At 32.5% G+C, this 15915-nt stretch overlaps 1 protein-coding gene across 3 annotated transcripts in view; it reads right to left on the reverse strand.

Moving 5' to 3' along the window:
* LOC127706387 (uncharacterized) overlaps positions 1-15915 on the reverse strand; it is a 50077-nt gene that overhangs the window by 28453 nt on the left and 5709 nt on the right. For all 3 annotated transcript variants that reach the window (XM_052210969.1, XM_052210970.1, XM_052210968.1), the window contains exons 3-4: positions 2766-2828; positions 406-696 (exon numbers count right to left, since the gene is read on the reverse strand). In XM_052210969.1, coding sequence (XP_052066929.1) covers positions 406-696; positions 2766-2828 — 354 coding nt within the window. The remainder of the gene's footprint in view (positions 1-405; positions 697-2765; positions 2829-15915) is intronic.

The raw sequence follows: 15915 nt of genomic DNA on the forward strand, positions 1-15915 counted from the left end.
TTTGTACTGATTTGATTGTAAGTATTTATTAACAGTTCACGGTTCGGGATGTCAAAGGGGGAGGGTTGATATATAAAAAATATAACACAATGAAATATGCATGTTCTTTCCCTTAGTATTAATTATGTAACATCTTTATGTTTTTTATTTGATAATATACTTTTAAGGTATTCGCAACTTTTATTCACTCTTGTTGTTAAGACCTTGACATTTGTATTGGTACCTTTAAAAAACTTTCTTTGAAAACTGTGTAGTCTCTATATGCCTTAAGGTATTTCCATCGTAGGACATTTGTCGTATTGACGTTTAATGCACATCTTCGTTTATTCAATGCATTAATATGTGCTTAGAATAAACAATGTTGACTTAACAGTTCTTTTTTTAATTAAGTTATGACAGACTTACCTTTTGATGATAAGATTTCTGGCCTGTACATAATGTTTTCCTGTGAACAAAACCAGTTCCCATTTAAGTCAGTCGTCCGGTTTCTGTGTACATGAAATATCACTACATTGTTTCTAATGACTGACTTTACGAAATCTTTCGAAGAACAATTGCCAGAACTTCCCTTTAATGCACACCTTGCAACATCATTTCCATGATTATCAATCAAAGACACTGTCTTGATACTTGCACTAATGTTACAACTTAAACTAACGGAATAGTCTGCAAATTGGCATGACAAACGATGTGCCCCTGTAAACACATACAAAATAGATTAATAAAAAATAAAAACTACACTTAAACTAGAGGCTCTAAAGAGCCTGTGTCGCTCACCTTGGTCTATGTGCATATTAAACAATGGACACAGATGGATTCATGACAAAATTGTGTTTTGGTGATGGTGATGTGTTTGTAGATCTTACTTTACTGAACATTCTTGCTCCTTACTATTATCTCTATCTATAATGAACTTGGCCCAGTAGTTACAGTGGAAAATATTTTGTAAAAATTTACAAAAATTTACAATATTTATGAAAATTGTAAAAAATTGACTATAAAGGGCAATAACTCCTTAAGGGGTCAATTGACAATTTTGGTCATGTTGACTTATTTGTAGATCTAACTTTGCTGTACATTATTGCTGTTTACAGTTTATCTCTATCTATAATAATATTCAAGATAATAACCAAAAGCTGCAAAATTTTCTTAAAATTACCAATTCAGGGGCAGCAACCCAACAACATGTTGCCTGATTGGTCTGAAAATTTCAGGGCAGATAGATCTTGACCTAATGAACAATTTTATACCATCAGATTTGCTCTAAATGCTTTGGTTTCAGAGATATGAGCCAAAAACTGCATTTTACCCTATGTATTATTTTTTTGCCATGTCGGCCATCTTGGTTTGCGGGCAGGGTCATCGGACACATTTTTTAAACAAGATACCCTAATGATGATTGTGGACAATTTTGGTTAAATTTGTCTTAGTAGTTTCAGAGGAGAAGATTTTTGTAAAAGATTACAAAAATTTACGAAAAATGGTTAAAAATTGACTATAAAGAGCAATAACTCCTTAAGGGGTCAACTGACCATTTTGGTCAAGTTGACTTATTTGTAGATCATACTTTGCTGAACATTATTGCTGTTTACAGTGTATCTCTATCTATAATAATATTCAAGATAATAACCAAAAACGGCAAAATTTCCTTAAAATTACCAATTCAGGGGCAGCAACCCAACAACGGGTTGTCCGATTCATCTGAAAATTTCAGGGCAGATAGATCTTGATCTGATAAACAATTTTATCCCGTCAGATTTGCTCTTAATGCTTTGGTTTCAGAGATATAAGCCAAAATCTACATTTTACCCCTATGTTCTATTTTTAGCCATGGCGGCCATCTTGGTAGGTTGGCGGGGTCATCGGACACATTTTTTAAACTAGATACCCCAATGATGATTGTGGCCAAGTTTGGTCAAATTTGGCCCAGTAGTTTCAGAGGAGAAGATTTTTGTAAAAGTTTACGGACGACGGACGACGGACGACGGACGCAGGACGACGGACGACGGACGCAAAGTGATGAGAAAAGCTCACTTGACCTTTCAGGTCAGGTGAGCTAAAAAGTTCATGCATCAGAAGAGTTTTTCTGGATTTACCTTCATCAAGAACATTCAAAGCCGAATCTTTGAAAAACAAGGATGTATAAGAACAATATTAGTTGTAGAGCTATATTACAAAAAAAAAACGGACATAAAACTAATAGCCAAATCCGTCTAAGGTGAACTTTGCCAGAGAGAGTTAAAACCTTATTTCTTTGAAATTTCCAAGTTTATAAACGGACAATTTAAATTGACTGAAGAGTAGATATTGTCATAAAATATATAGAAAAGAATGCTTCAAACAAGACATTTATAAATAAGTAAGCTTATTTCTTTATGTGTCTGCCCCAAGTCAGGATCCTGTAGTTTAGTGGTTGTCGTTGGTTCATGTCTGTTATATTTGTTTTTCGTAAATTGTTTTGCTATAAATTGGGTCGTTAGTTCTTGTAGTTTTCTTGATTGAATTGTTTCATAGTTGTCATGTCGGGGCCTTTTATAACGACTATACGGTATGGGTTTTTCTCATGGTTGGAGGCCTTACGGTTGCTTATAATTGCTTACATCTACTTCATTTGAACTTTGGTGATAGTTGTCTCATTGGCAATCATACAACATCTCCCTTTCTTCGTATTAGTTTACAGTGAAATTCGTTTAAAACAATTGTTAAAACATTAAATTTCTGAAAGAAAAAACAAATGAAGACATGCACTTGGTTATTATACATACCTATCGTTGATAGAAGTAAAAAAAATGAACAAATTCGACATGTCATGTTGATAACTTTTGTTCCTGTGGTAAAAATGTAAAAACTATTTAATAACACAAATCGTTCTGTAACACATTGTAATAAACAACCACGAAAGTTGAAACTTAGCACAAAGCTGCACTGAAAATTTAAATTAGTCACTATGACTATTCAGTTAGTCAAATATTAGCCGAAAGGTAGTCAACAGCATATATGACTACTTATCTAGTCATCGTGACTACCTGCGCGGTCAATTTGACTATGTAAGTGGTCACAGCACCACGTGGTGTAGTGTATCGGTTTTCACGCGCACTCTTTCGCGTTCCCTTTGTTCCCTAGATCGTGTAGATGTAAACAAACCAGGAGGCACGAAACTGTTATTTTGTCAATTAAACCAATTGTTTAACGTAAGTATCATGTATATATGTTTTAATTCTAACTTACAAAAATTAAATTTAAGAAAGAGAAGTGTAATGAATGTAATATCGGCACATGTTGACGTAATGACAATAAAAAAGGGGGAGATATGTATACGGGATATCAATTTTGATACACATTCAACGTATTGTCGATTGAAAAGAGTATTTAGCGATATCTTTTTTTCTTCTGACCAAAAACTGTTAAAAATAAACACTGCAATCGATATTCACAACAATAAATTAAAAAAAAAATCCTCAGGGTGGCTGTCAAGATCCTGGTGCTTACATTACAATGCTGTGATATAGGATGGGTGGCTGTCAAGATCCTGGTGCTTACAATACAATGTTGTGTTATAAGATGGGTGGCTGTCAAGATCCTGGTGCTTACATTACAATGCTGTTATAAAGGATGGGTGTCTGTCAAGATCCTGGTGCTTACATTACAATGTTGTGTTATAAGATGGGTGGCTGTCAAGATCCTGGTGCTTACATCACACTGTTGTGGTATAAGATGGGTGGCTGTCAAGATCCCGGTGCTTACATTACAATGTTGTGGTATAAGATGGGTGGCTGTCAAGATCCCGGTGCTTACATTACAATGTTGTGGTATAAGATGGGTGGCTGTCAAGATCCCGGTGCTTACATTACAATGTTGTGATATAGGATGGGTGGCTGTCAAGATCCCGGTGCTTACATTACAAAATAATTGTAAAAGATGAGTGACTACATCACTAGATCAAAGATTTTAAAATTTGTTTTTTTTCTTTTAACTTTTAACATGACTGATATACTTGTTTATTGTTATATTTTAGCTTCTAAAATGATATAATTATATTTTTCAGCAAATGAAGACATTGCTATTTGTATGAGCACAGCTGAGAGATTTTTGACCAGAGAGAATATTACACAGACACATGCAGAGTTGATACCGACAAAATATCTTAAATAAACACTTCGAATTCTGACATACTGAAAATGTATAAAATATATATTAAAGTTGGGATATCATAATGTATGTAACAATGAGTTTATAATAAATACATTTTCTTTATTTGATTTTTAGACTTTTGATATATGTCACTGAGTAATGGTAACTCATGGAAACTGAAGATATAGGAAGGTTTTGAACATTGAGCACTTTGTGGTCCTATACTGTTGTCATTGTTAGTATTGCTGCTGTGGTATTTTTTTGATATTATATTCCAGATGCATTTTTCAATCCTATGGAAGAGAAACAACATAAAGTAGAATAACAGAAGAAATGAAACACAAAAGTACAGAACGGATAGAAACACACACAAAGTAAAATGGTAGAACAAAAAACACAACACAAATTAAAATAACAGTCTAACAGTCGTGACTATTCACAGTAATCATGTTGACTAACCAACATGGTCACTTTCGAACATTTCAATTAGTCATATGGACTGAATTCAATTGTCAAACTGACAAATGTGCATAGTCAATTGAACAATCCAATTCGTCATAACGAGTATAACATATAGTCATTTTGACTTCCTAACATAGTCATAATTACCACCCTACTCAGTCAAATGTGACTGACCATCTAGTCAAACGACTAAGAGCATAGTCAAAATGATTAAAGTGCATTGTCATCTAGAGGACAGTCAAAATGACCAATTAAATTGGTCAAATTGACTAATTTAGGTTTTCAGTGTGGTGCAAATGTTCTCTTTGGAAGCAAACATGAAAATCGGTTCGAGCATTCAGAAACCACTTTAAATAGACATAAGTATCTTGAGATATCCGTTGAATTTCTCGTGTTTAAAAAAGTCAACTACAATATAGTCTTAGATGCATGATTTTTTTAATAGTTTTTACTGGCTTTGAACTAGCTGTCAGTAACTGAGAGTATTCTCAGATCTGTACTTTGTCTTTTTGTTGTGGGGTTGTATAAGTACCATGCCACGTCCACTCTGTGTTTTTGTTAGATGTATTTCATTTTTTTCAATCTGATGAGTTAAGCCTTTTTCAACTGATTTTTATAGTGTGTCCTTATGTTGTACTGTTACAATACTGTTCCTGGTTAGGGGGGGGGGGGGGGCGCACACTAACATGTTTAACCCCGCCACATTCTGTATGTGCCTATCCCAAGTTAGGAGCCTGTAATTCAGTGGTTGTCGTTTGTTTCTGTGTATCATATTTGTTTTGCGCTCATTATTTTGTACATAAATTAGGTCGTTAGTTTTCTCGTTTGAATTGTTTTACATTTGTTATTTCGGGGCCTTTTCTAGCTGACTATGCGGTATGGGTTTTGCTCATTGTTGAAGACTGTACGGTGACCTATAGTTGTTAATATCTGTGTCATTTGGTGTCTTGTTGAGAGTTGTCTCAAAGCAATCATACCACATCTTCTTTTTTTTATATTATATGATCATCTATTAATATATGTATACATAATTCGTCATAAATTAGGACAAATAGAAGTGACATAGACCAAGGTCAATTTTACATGAGAGAGTAGTTTCCATAGTTTGAGTACGATTGTTTGATGTATCAATACACTTGATTCAAATCGTTTCCGATGAAATCGGCGTTTTAATAAAACGCACAGAGTGTTTAATGTAGTTTAGATGTTACTTTTTTAATATGAATTAATTTAATCTTTTAAAACATGTAGAAAAAACGAAATTGGTATATCAAATCCGAAAGTGTGATGGTTGCAAATTGTAAATAAATTAGGTTAACTGCTCAACATTTAAATGTTCATCAACAGTCTTTTTGTGAACCTATGAAAATATGTTGTATGTTGTTTTGTTTTCTCTGAAAATTTTATGAATTTTATGACCACATTACTTTTTTGCATTGCTCTTTTCATATTTTGATGCACATTTTCCGTAACTTTCACTCCAACAATTGCTATCGCTATTTGTAAAAAGGCCGCGATGAAAGTAAGAAGGAACCTCTTGTCACCGTAAGACGTAAAACATGTAAACAGATATTCATCATCATCAAAAATATTTGAATCTCAATATCACATGTATCACAGCTGTTCTTTTCCAATGTGGAATCATTTTGCTAGATACTTGATATTATTTTAAAAAATATATGAATACTTTTAAATGATACACATCATCACAGTCTGAAGTATTATTGATAAACATTACTCTCAATAAACCCGTATTCCACTTGAGCAGCGGATTTTTATTTCATGTTACTGCATACAAGCATAGGTCGACAGATCAAGTCCTCAAAACATATACAAAAAATAGAAATTTCGTAAGTTGTACATGATTTTATTCTTACTTAGTTCAGATACATAGAAATGATCAAACTAAAAACTTAATGTAAAAAGTAAAATAACAAAATTACCGAACTCAAAGAAAGATTCAAGAAAGAAGATTCAAAACGGAATGTCCTTTATCAAAAGACAAAATTAAAAGCTCAAACACATCAAACGAATAGAAATTAACAACTGCCATATTTCTGACTGGTACAGGCATTTCCTTATGTAGAAAACGATGGATTAAACCTGGTATTATAGCTAGCTAAACCGCTCACTTGTATGACAGTCGCAAAGAATTCCATTATATTGACAACAATGTGTGAGCAAAACAAACAGACATAATAGGTAAAAATGTCACATATTGGGGTACAACAGTCAACATTATGTTATAATCTTAATCACAATAAAAACAAACAACTATGACAACTAAGAAAAACAAAATGCATATAGAAACTATTGACATAGCACATAAGCAAAAACGAAGACAAGAATATAGCAAATTACCATAGCACAATAACACAATGGCGGGATTTATAAATACCGAGCCAAAACAAAAGGATATTACCAAAAAAAGACTAAACAGTAAAGGTTGAAAATATACAAAGACAAATAAAAAGAGCACTATAACATGTAATTAAGATGACAAACAACGCTAGTACCTAGAATTTATACTTCAAGAACATCATAGATATAAGAAGATGTGGTATGAGTGCCAATGAGACAACTCTCCATCCAAGTCAAAATTTATAAAAGTAAACCATTATAGGTCAAAGTACGGTCTTCAACACGGAGCCTTGGCTCACACCGAACAGCAAGCTATAAAGGGCTCCAAAAATTACTAGTGTGAAACCATTCAAACGGGAAAACCAACGGTCTAATCTATATAAAAAACGAGAAACGAGAAACACTTTTGAACCACATCAACAAACGACAACTACTGAACATCAGATTCCTGACTTAGGACAGGTGCAAACAATTGCAGCGGGTTTAAATGTTTTAATGGTACCAAACCTTCATCCTTATCTGAAACAAAAGTGTAACATCACAACATAGAAAAGACACACTATAAAATATCAATTGAAATGGCCTAACTCAATCAAAAGACATATTAACACCAGTGAACATACACTGAACAAATAAATTAGATCTATGATACAATGTGAATACAAAATAAATAAACTAAGGGAAAAATAATTAAAGTAACATGTTATACCGCTGTGAAATGTTAAACAATTTAAGAAAAACAGTATGCTTGAACAAAAATATCAGCCATTTGCAATTACATTAACCACAGGTAAATGAAAATAATTTTGTTGTTAGGTATACGTGTACAGTTCATATGGAGAAAGGACTAATTTTTACAAAAAATATAATTTTGATGTTCATAGTACAAAGAAGTGAAAATTTATAGTAATACCAAACACTTATCAAAGCTGGTATATAGACCAGATATAACATTAAATAACAAAAAAGCATTACAATTAGTATCAACAGGTCAAATAAACAAGAAAGTACGATTTGAGAGTACTCGCAGTTACTGACAGCTAGTTAAAAGACAAAAAAAATTAATAATAAAAAATCATGCATCAAAGACTAACATCAACTAAAACACATCCCAGGGATTTAGTATTTTAACGTCATTGCCAGTCAAAGAAGACATGACTTTTGCAATGCCAAAAATAAATGTATCGACAGGCAGTAGGATAGTTAGGAGTTAACCTCTTTATAGATCAAAATGAACGTGGGTGTGTCTTTATCCGTCCCGTTTGAAAAGAATACAAATTTAGTTATGTTTTAATTTGCTGATAACAAAATCGATATTAGTGCCAATGTAAACTATATTCAAAGATCTAATTACAACATTGGTAGGATAACCTTTACTAATAAGTTTGCTTAAAGGTTCGATGAGTTTACACGGATCATATATTATTTGTGAAGTTGATACAGAATTTTTATCAACAAGGTTTTTTTTTTGGAAAAGAAACAAGACGTTCTCGACATAACCCCGGTTCGTCAACTTTGTGCTCAGACGCTGGTGACGTTCACTGTTGAAACAAATTCAAAATCGATATAATATTCAGGGAAGTACCGACTTTCAATTGTTTGCCTTATCGGAGTATCAATAAGCAAGTGTGTTTTGTTGACAATAACTGATACAAACTCATTGATTTCGATAAAAATGAAAGTATTATGAAATTCTGGGCCTACATAAAAGTAATGTTTAACTGATAACAAATAACGCATATTGATTTGCCAATCATCCAACATTAAGGAAACCGGATCTTTTTTATGTGAAACAACATCAAAGTTGTAATCAGATATTTAAATCACTTAAATGAATAAATCATGAGATTTTTAACAAACAAAAAAAAAACAAGGTAAAAATATGAAAATCGATAGCGCACTATGGTATGAGTTTCTATAATTTTAGTATTTCTATTTGTTAACTAAACTTTTTCATAACAGTTGTTAAATGATTTGATGTATTAAAACACTATATAACTTCCACGTTTGTTTATCATTTTTTCATCACGTCCCCCCCCCCCCCTCGTACTTGCGCTATGCAGCTGTTAAAGTACTAACAAGAGCTCTCGTGGTTAAAGCCACTGCATGGAAAAGCTATCGGTGAATTAGAGTACGAGAGACAATAATTCAAAAGCGGTACATTTCTGAAGATTTTGATAAGATGGAAGATTTACTTTTTAAGGAAAGTCTATGTACATGTGTTTTTTAGTAAAATTTAGCCATCCCAGTATATAAAACATTTCCATTTATAAAACAAAGTTATATCATATGATTGAAAAAGAGAATGGAACAGGTCGGGTACACTAACTTATACGGGTATGCATAATTTAGCATACTAATCGTCCCTCAAATATAAAACTTTTTGTATTATCTTGGTCATTGACCAATCAATTGAATGAGTTGCAATGTATGATGGACTACTACGTGTTTACAATTTACCGAGAACAAGTGCTTTATTATGACATGCAACGCAATTTGTTTACAGCTTGCCGGAAAAAATATTTCATCTGAGTTTTTCTTCTTACAGACCATGATAAAAAGTGTAAGTTATATGCTCAGATAAACGAACATTGTTTCTGTCCCAAGAAAAGAATGTTTGAAATACTTAAAAACGGCAGCCTCCTGAATTTTTCAGTATTTTCGTAAAATACTGTCAACTATCCGTTAAATGTTTTTACAAAGTCAGAAGTCTGCAATTCAGTGGTTGTCGTTTGTTGCTGTTTATCATAATTGTTTTTTGAGTATTGTTGTATACATAAATCAGGCCGTTACTTGTTTTTTCGTTTAATTGTTTTAGATTTGTCATTTCGGGGCCTTTTAAAGCTTTCGCTTCGGTGTGAGTGTTTTTCATTGTTGAAGGTCTTACGGTGACCTGTAGTCGCTAACCTTCTTTGTTATTTGGTCTCCAATGGAGAATTGTCTCATTGGCAATCATTCCACATCTTCTTACTTTTTACATTACAAATCTTTTTTATGTTTTGACATGTAATGTATTTTATATTTCTGCAATTGCAAAGTAATAAAAGTCAATAACAAGTTCTTGTCCACAAAACTTAAACCAACTTCTGCATGCCCTGAGAGATTATTTTTATAAAGTATTGTCGATTTGTTTTGTTTATGATGTCAATGTTCAAAAATGTGTGCTTAAGTTACATATTCTATCTAACAACTACAAAATATCTAGCAGAAATATGACTATGCACCTATTACAGCCGAAGTATCTTGCAGCGCCACTTCGTCTTCTATTTTCGGAGACTGATCATCAGAAGCTTAAAAATTATTCTTGTAACCACGTTGTTACAAGAGACATGTAATTGTCCTCGACCGTGAGGTAATGATACCTTTAATAAGATATATAACATATTTCGGTTCTTTTGACTTATAAGAACCTTCATCCATCGTATGGAAATTAAAAGATAGATGTTTGACATGTTTTAGATTACCAGTGCTGTCTTTATTGTCTTTAAACATATTTGATATAAGGGAAATAAAACAAGCATGAACCAAACATTCTTCCGTCAGTTCTAGTAAAGGCTATGCTGATATAAGACGAAAATTACGTTGTTTAATTAAAGTAAAGTATGTCCTCGTATTGACCAATTCATGCAAACAGATAGCAATACTGGCAGTTCGTAATAATTGGATGAAATTTATTCAATAAACGGTCATCAAATTTAGATTGCAAAACATGTTAATCAGGTTTGAAAAGGTCCATATGTTGACACATTGTATAGATAAATGTCTATTGTTCAACACTATATGTTGACCTCCATATGCCTTTTGGTTATTGTTGTTGTGAGAGTGCTGGCTGATTGACGTATACACTGGTATATTCAATTTATACGTAACAACACTGACTAAAAATTCATTTAAGAAACAGCCGTGAAAATGTAAATTTATTTCACCCTTTTCAATCTAGTTGATAAAAATTCATAATTATGAAATATTATCTCTTAAAAAAATAAACGATACTTAAAAGACGCTTAACCTCGACATTTCTATACTACATTGATCTTAATTTTACTTCAGGTTTAGATAACTACAGCCAGGATAAGACTGTTAGATGTTATAACAAAAACAAACTAAAAAGATATTCAAATCCCTTAGATAAAAATCCTTTAATATGAAAAATGTTTTCTAACTCTAACTACGGATGCATCAGACCATTACTATAAAGTAGACTTTCTTTTCAATTTTTTTCCTACTTATCGTACGATAAAGATAGAATTTCTTACTTCAGAATTATTAATATCCGACTTTAAAATAACATTGATCATCCATGTATACATAACTAGATATTCTACTTACAAGTACACTTGGTACAATCAAAAACCTGGTAATAAATTGTTCAAATAAGGCCTTTGAAAATAGTGGAATTAATTACTTTTGGAGTGTCAAAAATTCGTTGGAAGTACTTGATAAATTACATGCTTATATTGGTGATTTCGAATCTGTTCAAGTTTTGATTTTTCTACCCTATATCATGTATATACCACGTTGCCTCATAATCTTATTAAGAAAAAATTCACACACCTGATTAAATGGGCATTTAAAAAGTCGGAATGCGAATATATATGTTCAAACTCTTTTAGGTCATTTTTTAGTAACAACAAATAAAAGAACTAAGTCAATTGGACCTGCTTTGATACCAAAACTGCCCTTGAATTTTTACTAGATAACCCTTTTGTTCGCTATATGGAGATTCCGTATATCGTCAGGTTATAATATAATGACTTTAAATAAAGCTAATACAAATAATGAACACTGCCCTTTCCTGGATCTTGATATCTTTATCTTTAACGGGAAGCTTAATACAAAAATTTATGATAAAAGAGATGATTTTTCATTTCCTATTGTTAATCATTCATTTTTAGATGGTGACGTTCCCTTGTCGCCATCTTATGGTGTTTATATATCTAAACTTGTTCGATTCGCTCGTGTATGTAACAACGTATTTGATTTCAACGAACCCCCCCCCCCCCCCCCTCGTACTTGCGCTATGCAGCTGTTAAAGTACTAACAAGAGCTCTCGTGGTTAAAGCCACTGCATGGAAAAGCTATCGGTGAATTAGAGTACGAGAGACAATAATTCAAAAGCGGTACATTTCTGAAGATTTTGATAAGATGAAAGATTTACTTTTTAAGGAAAGTCTATGTACATGTGTTTTTTTAGTAAAATTGAGCCATCCCAGTATATAAAACATTTCCATTTATAAAACAAAGTTATATCATATGATTGAAAAAGAGAATGGAACAGGTCGGGTACACTAACTTATACGGGTATGCATAATTTAGCATACTAATCGTCCCTCAAATATAAAACTTTTTGTATTATCTTGGTCATTGACCAATCAATTGAATGAGTTGCAATGTATGATGGACTACTACGTGTTTACAATTTACCGAGAACAAGTGCTTTATTATGACATGCAACGCAATTTGTTTACAGCTTGCCGGAAAAATATTTCATCTGAATTTTTCTTCTTACAGACCATGATAAAAAGTGTAAGTTATATGCTCAGATAAACGAACATTGTTTCTGTCCCAAGAAAAGAATGTTTGAAATACCTAAAAACGGCAGCCTCCTGAATTTTTCAGTATTTTCGTAAAATACTGTCAACTATCCGTTAAATGTTTTTACAAAGTCAGGAGTCTGCAATTCAGTGGTTGTCGTTTGTTGCTGTTTATCATAATTGTTTTTTGAGTATTGTTTTATACATAAATCAGGCCGTTAATTGTTTTTTCGTTTAATTGTTTTACATTTGTCACTTCGGGGCCTTTTAAAGCTTTCTCTTCGGTGTGAGTATTTTTCATTGTTGAAGGTCTTACGGTGACCTGTAGTCGCTAACCTTCTTTGTTATTTAGTCTCCAATGGAGAATTGTCTCATTGGCAATCATTCCACATCTTCTTACTTTTTACATTACAAATCTTTTTTATGTTTTGACATGTAATGTATTTTATATTTCTGCAATTGCAAAGTAATAAAAGTCAATAACAAGTTCTGGAAATTAAAAGATAGATGTTTGACATGTTTTAGATTACCAGTGCTGTCTTTATTGTCTTTAAACATCTTTGATATAAGGGAAATAAAACAAGCATGAACCAAACATTCTTCCGTCAGTTCTAGTAAAGGCTATGCTGATATAAGACGAAAATTACGTTGTTTAATTAAAGTAAAGTATGTCCTCGTATTGACCAATTCATGCAAACAGATAGCAATACTGGCAGTTCGTAATAATTGGATGAAATTTATTCAATAAACGGTCATCAAATTTAGATTGCAAGACATGTTAATCAGGTTTAAAAAGGTCCATATGTTGACACATTGTATAGATAAATGTCTATTGTTCAACACTATATGTTGACCTCCATATGCCTTTTGGTTATTGTTGTTGTGAGAGTGCTGGCTGATTGACGTATACACTGGTATATTCAATTTATACGTAACAACACTGACTAAAAATTCATTTAAGAAACAGCCGTGAAAATGTAAATTTATTTCACCCTTTTCAATCTAGTTGATAAAAAATCATAATTATGAAATATTATCTCTTAAAAAAATAAACGATACTTAAAAGACGCTTAACCTCGACATTTCTATACTACATTGATCTTAATTTTACTTCAGATTTAGATAACTACAGCCAGGATAAGACTGTTAGATGTTATAACAAAAACAAAATAAAAAGATATTCAAATCCCTTAGATACAAATCCTTTAATATGAAAAATGTTTTCTAACTCTAACTATGGATGCATCAGACCATTACTATAAAGTAGACTTTCTTTTCAATTTTTTTCCTACTTATCGTACGATAAAGATAGAATTTCTTACTTCAGAATTATTAATATCCGACTTTAAAATAACATTGATCATCCATGTATACATAACTAGATATTCTACTTACAAGTACACTTGGTACAATCAAAAACCTGGTAATAAATTGTTCAAATAAGGCCTTTGAAAATAGTGGAATTAATTACTTTTGGAGTGTCAAAAATTCGTTGGAAGTACTTGATAAATTACATGCTTATATTGGTGATTTCGAATCTGTTCAAGTTTTGATTTTTCTACCCTATATACCACGTTGCCTCATAATCTTATTAAGAAAAAATTCACACACCTGATTAAATGGGCATTTAAAAAGTCGGAATGCGAATATATATGTTCAAACTCTTTTAGGTCATTTTTTAGTAACAACAAATAAAAGAACTAAGTCAATTGGACCTGCTTTGATACCAAAACTGCCCTTGAATTTTTACTAGATAACATTTTTGTTCGCCATGGAGATTCCGTATATCGTCAGGTTATAATATAATGACTTTAAATAAAGCTAATACAAATAATGAACACTGCCCTTTCCTGGATCTTGATATCTTTATCTTTAACGGGAAACTTAATACCAAAATTTATGATAAAAGAGATGATTTTTCATTTCCTATTGTTAATCATCCATTTTTAGATGGTGACGTTCCCTTGTCGCCATCTTATGGTGTTTATATATCTCAACTTGTTCGATTCGCTCGTGTATGTAACAACGTATTTGATTTCAACGAAAATATCTCTGTATTACTGAAAAATTATTACACCAGGGTTTTCGATATCACAAACTAGTCAAAACATTTACTAAATTTTATCATCGATACAAGGACATCATTCGTAAATATAAATCAACATGCAGACATCTTATACGTTCAGGTATTTTACATCCAATATTTTATGGTAATATTCTTTACAAAGCACAAAAATGTCGGCATTCACCTCAAAAGCTAACCAAACCTTTAAACAGACTTATTCGGAAAGGATAATTATAGTTACGATACTGTTGTCAAGTCATTAAGGATTGCATATTTTGGTATTAATATTGATTCACTCATAGGGTCTTTGCATCGGAATAAAACACATTTATTCTAAAACCAGTTGTTGGCATGATACGGGTTATGTTCTTCTCATATATTTTATGATGGTATGATACTAAACCCCTAACGAGAGGGATTGTACTTGATTTTCATAGTTTGGAGCTGGCATGTCAGTAACTGCTAGTAGTTCTTTGTTCATTAATGTCATTTTGCTTAGTTTCTTTTGTTACCTATTTTGACATCGGACTCGGACTTCTTTTAAACTGAGTTTTACTGTGTGTATTGCTATGTGTTTCTTTATTCTACATTGGCTAGAGGTATAGGGGGAGGGTTGAGATTTCACAAAACATGTTTAACCCCGCCGCTTTTTTGCGCCTGTCCCAAGTCAGGAGCCTCTGGCCTTTGTTAGTCTTGTATGTTTTTTAATTTTAGTTCATTTATATGTTTTGGAGTTTAGTGTGACGTCCATTTTCACTGAACTAGCACACAATTTTATTTAGGGGCCAGCTGAGGACCACCTCCGGGTGCGGGATTTTTTCGCTGCATTGAAGACCCATTGGTGGCTTTCGGCTGTTGTCTGCTCTTTGGTCGGGTTGTGGTCTCTTTGACATATTCCCCATTTCCATTCTCAATTTTATACTGTCCTGGAGAAGGGTCATTTGTTTATCGTCGTATAATAATAAAAAACAAAAAACAAAAAAAAAAAAACAAAGCGAAGTCTTCCTTGTCCGTTTTTTTTTTTAGAAAAGACCACATTTTAAGCGTCATAATACAATTACGATGCCTTAGTCCGTACTGCAGTGTATTAAACCATATGACCATGTGCAAAGGTTGTTGGACAGCGTGAATACCGGTATTAAGCGTTTCAAGTTTAGCGAATACAGACGTAGTTTAGTTTGATCATTGAATTATCATGTCCCCATCAATATGTTTATGATATCTTTAGTATCATAATAAAAATGAAAATAAGGAGATGTGGTATGAATGCCAATGAGCTCGAGACAAATATCATTTAAAGTTCAAATGAAAAAGATGTAAGTAATTATGCGCAACCGTACGGCCTTCAACAACGAGAACAAC

The sequence above is a fragment of the Mytilus californianus genome, unplaced genomic scaffold (genome assembly GCF_021869535.1).
Source record: "Mytilus californianus isolate M0D057914Y unplaced genomic scaffold, xbMytCali1.0.p SCAF_6, whole genome shotgun sequence".
NCBI classification, from domain to species: Eukaryota; Metazoa; Mollusca; class Bivalvia; order Mytilida; family Mytilidae; genus Mytilus; species Mytilus californianus.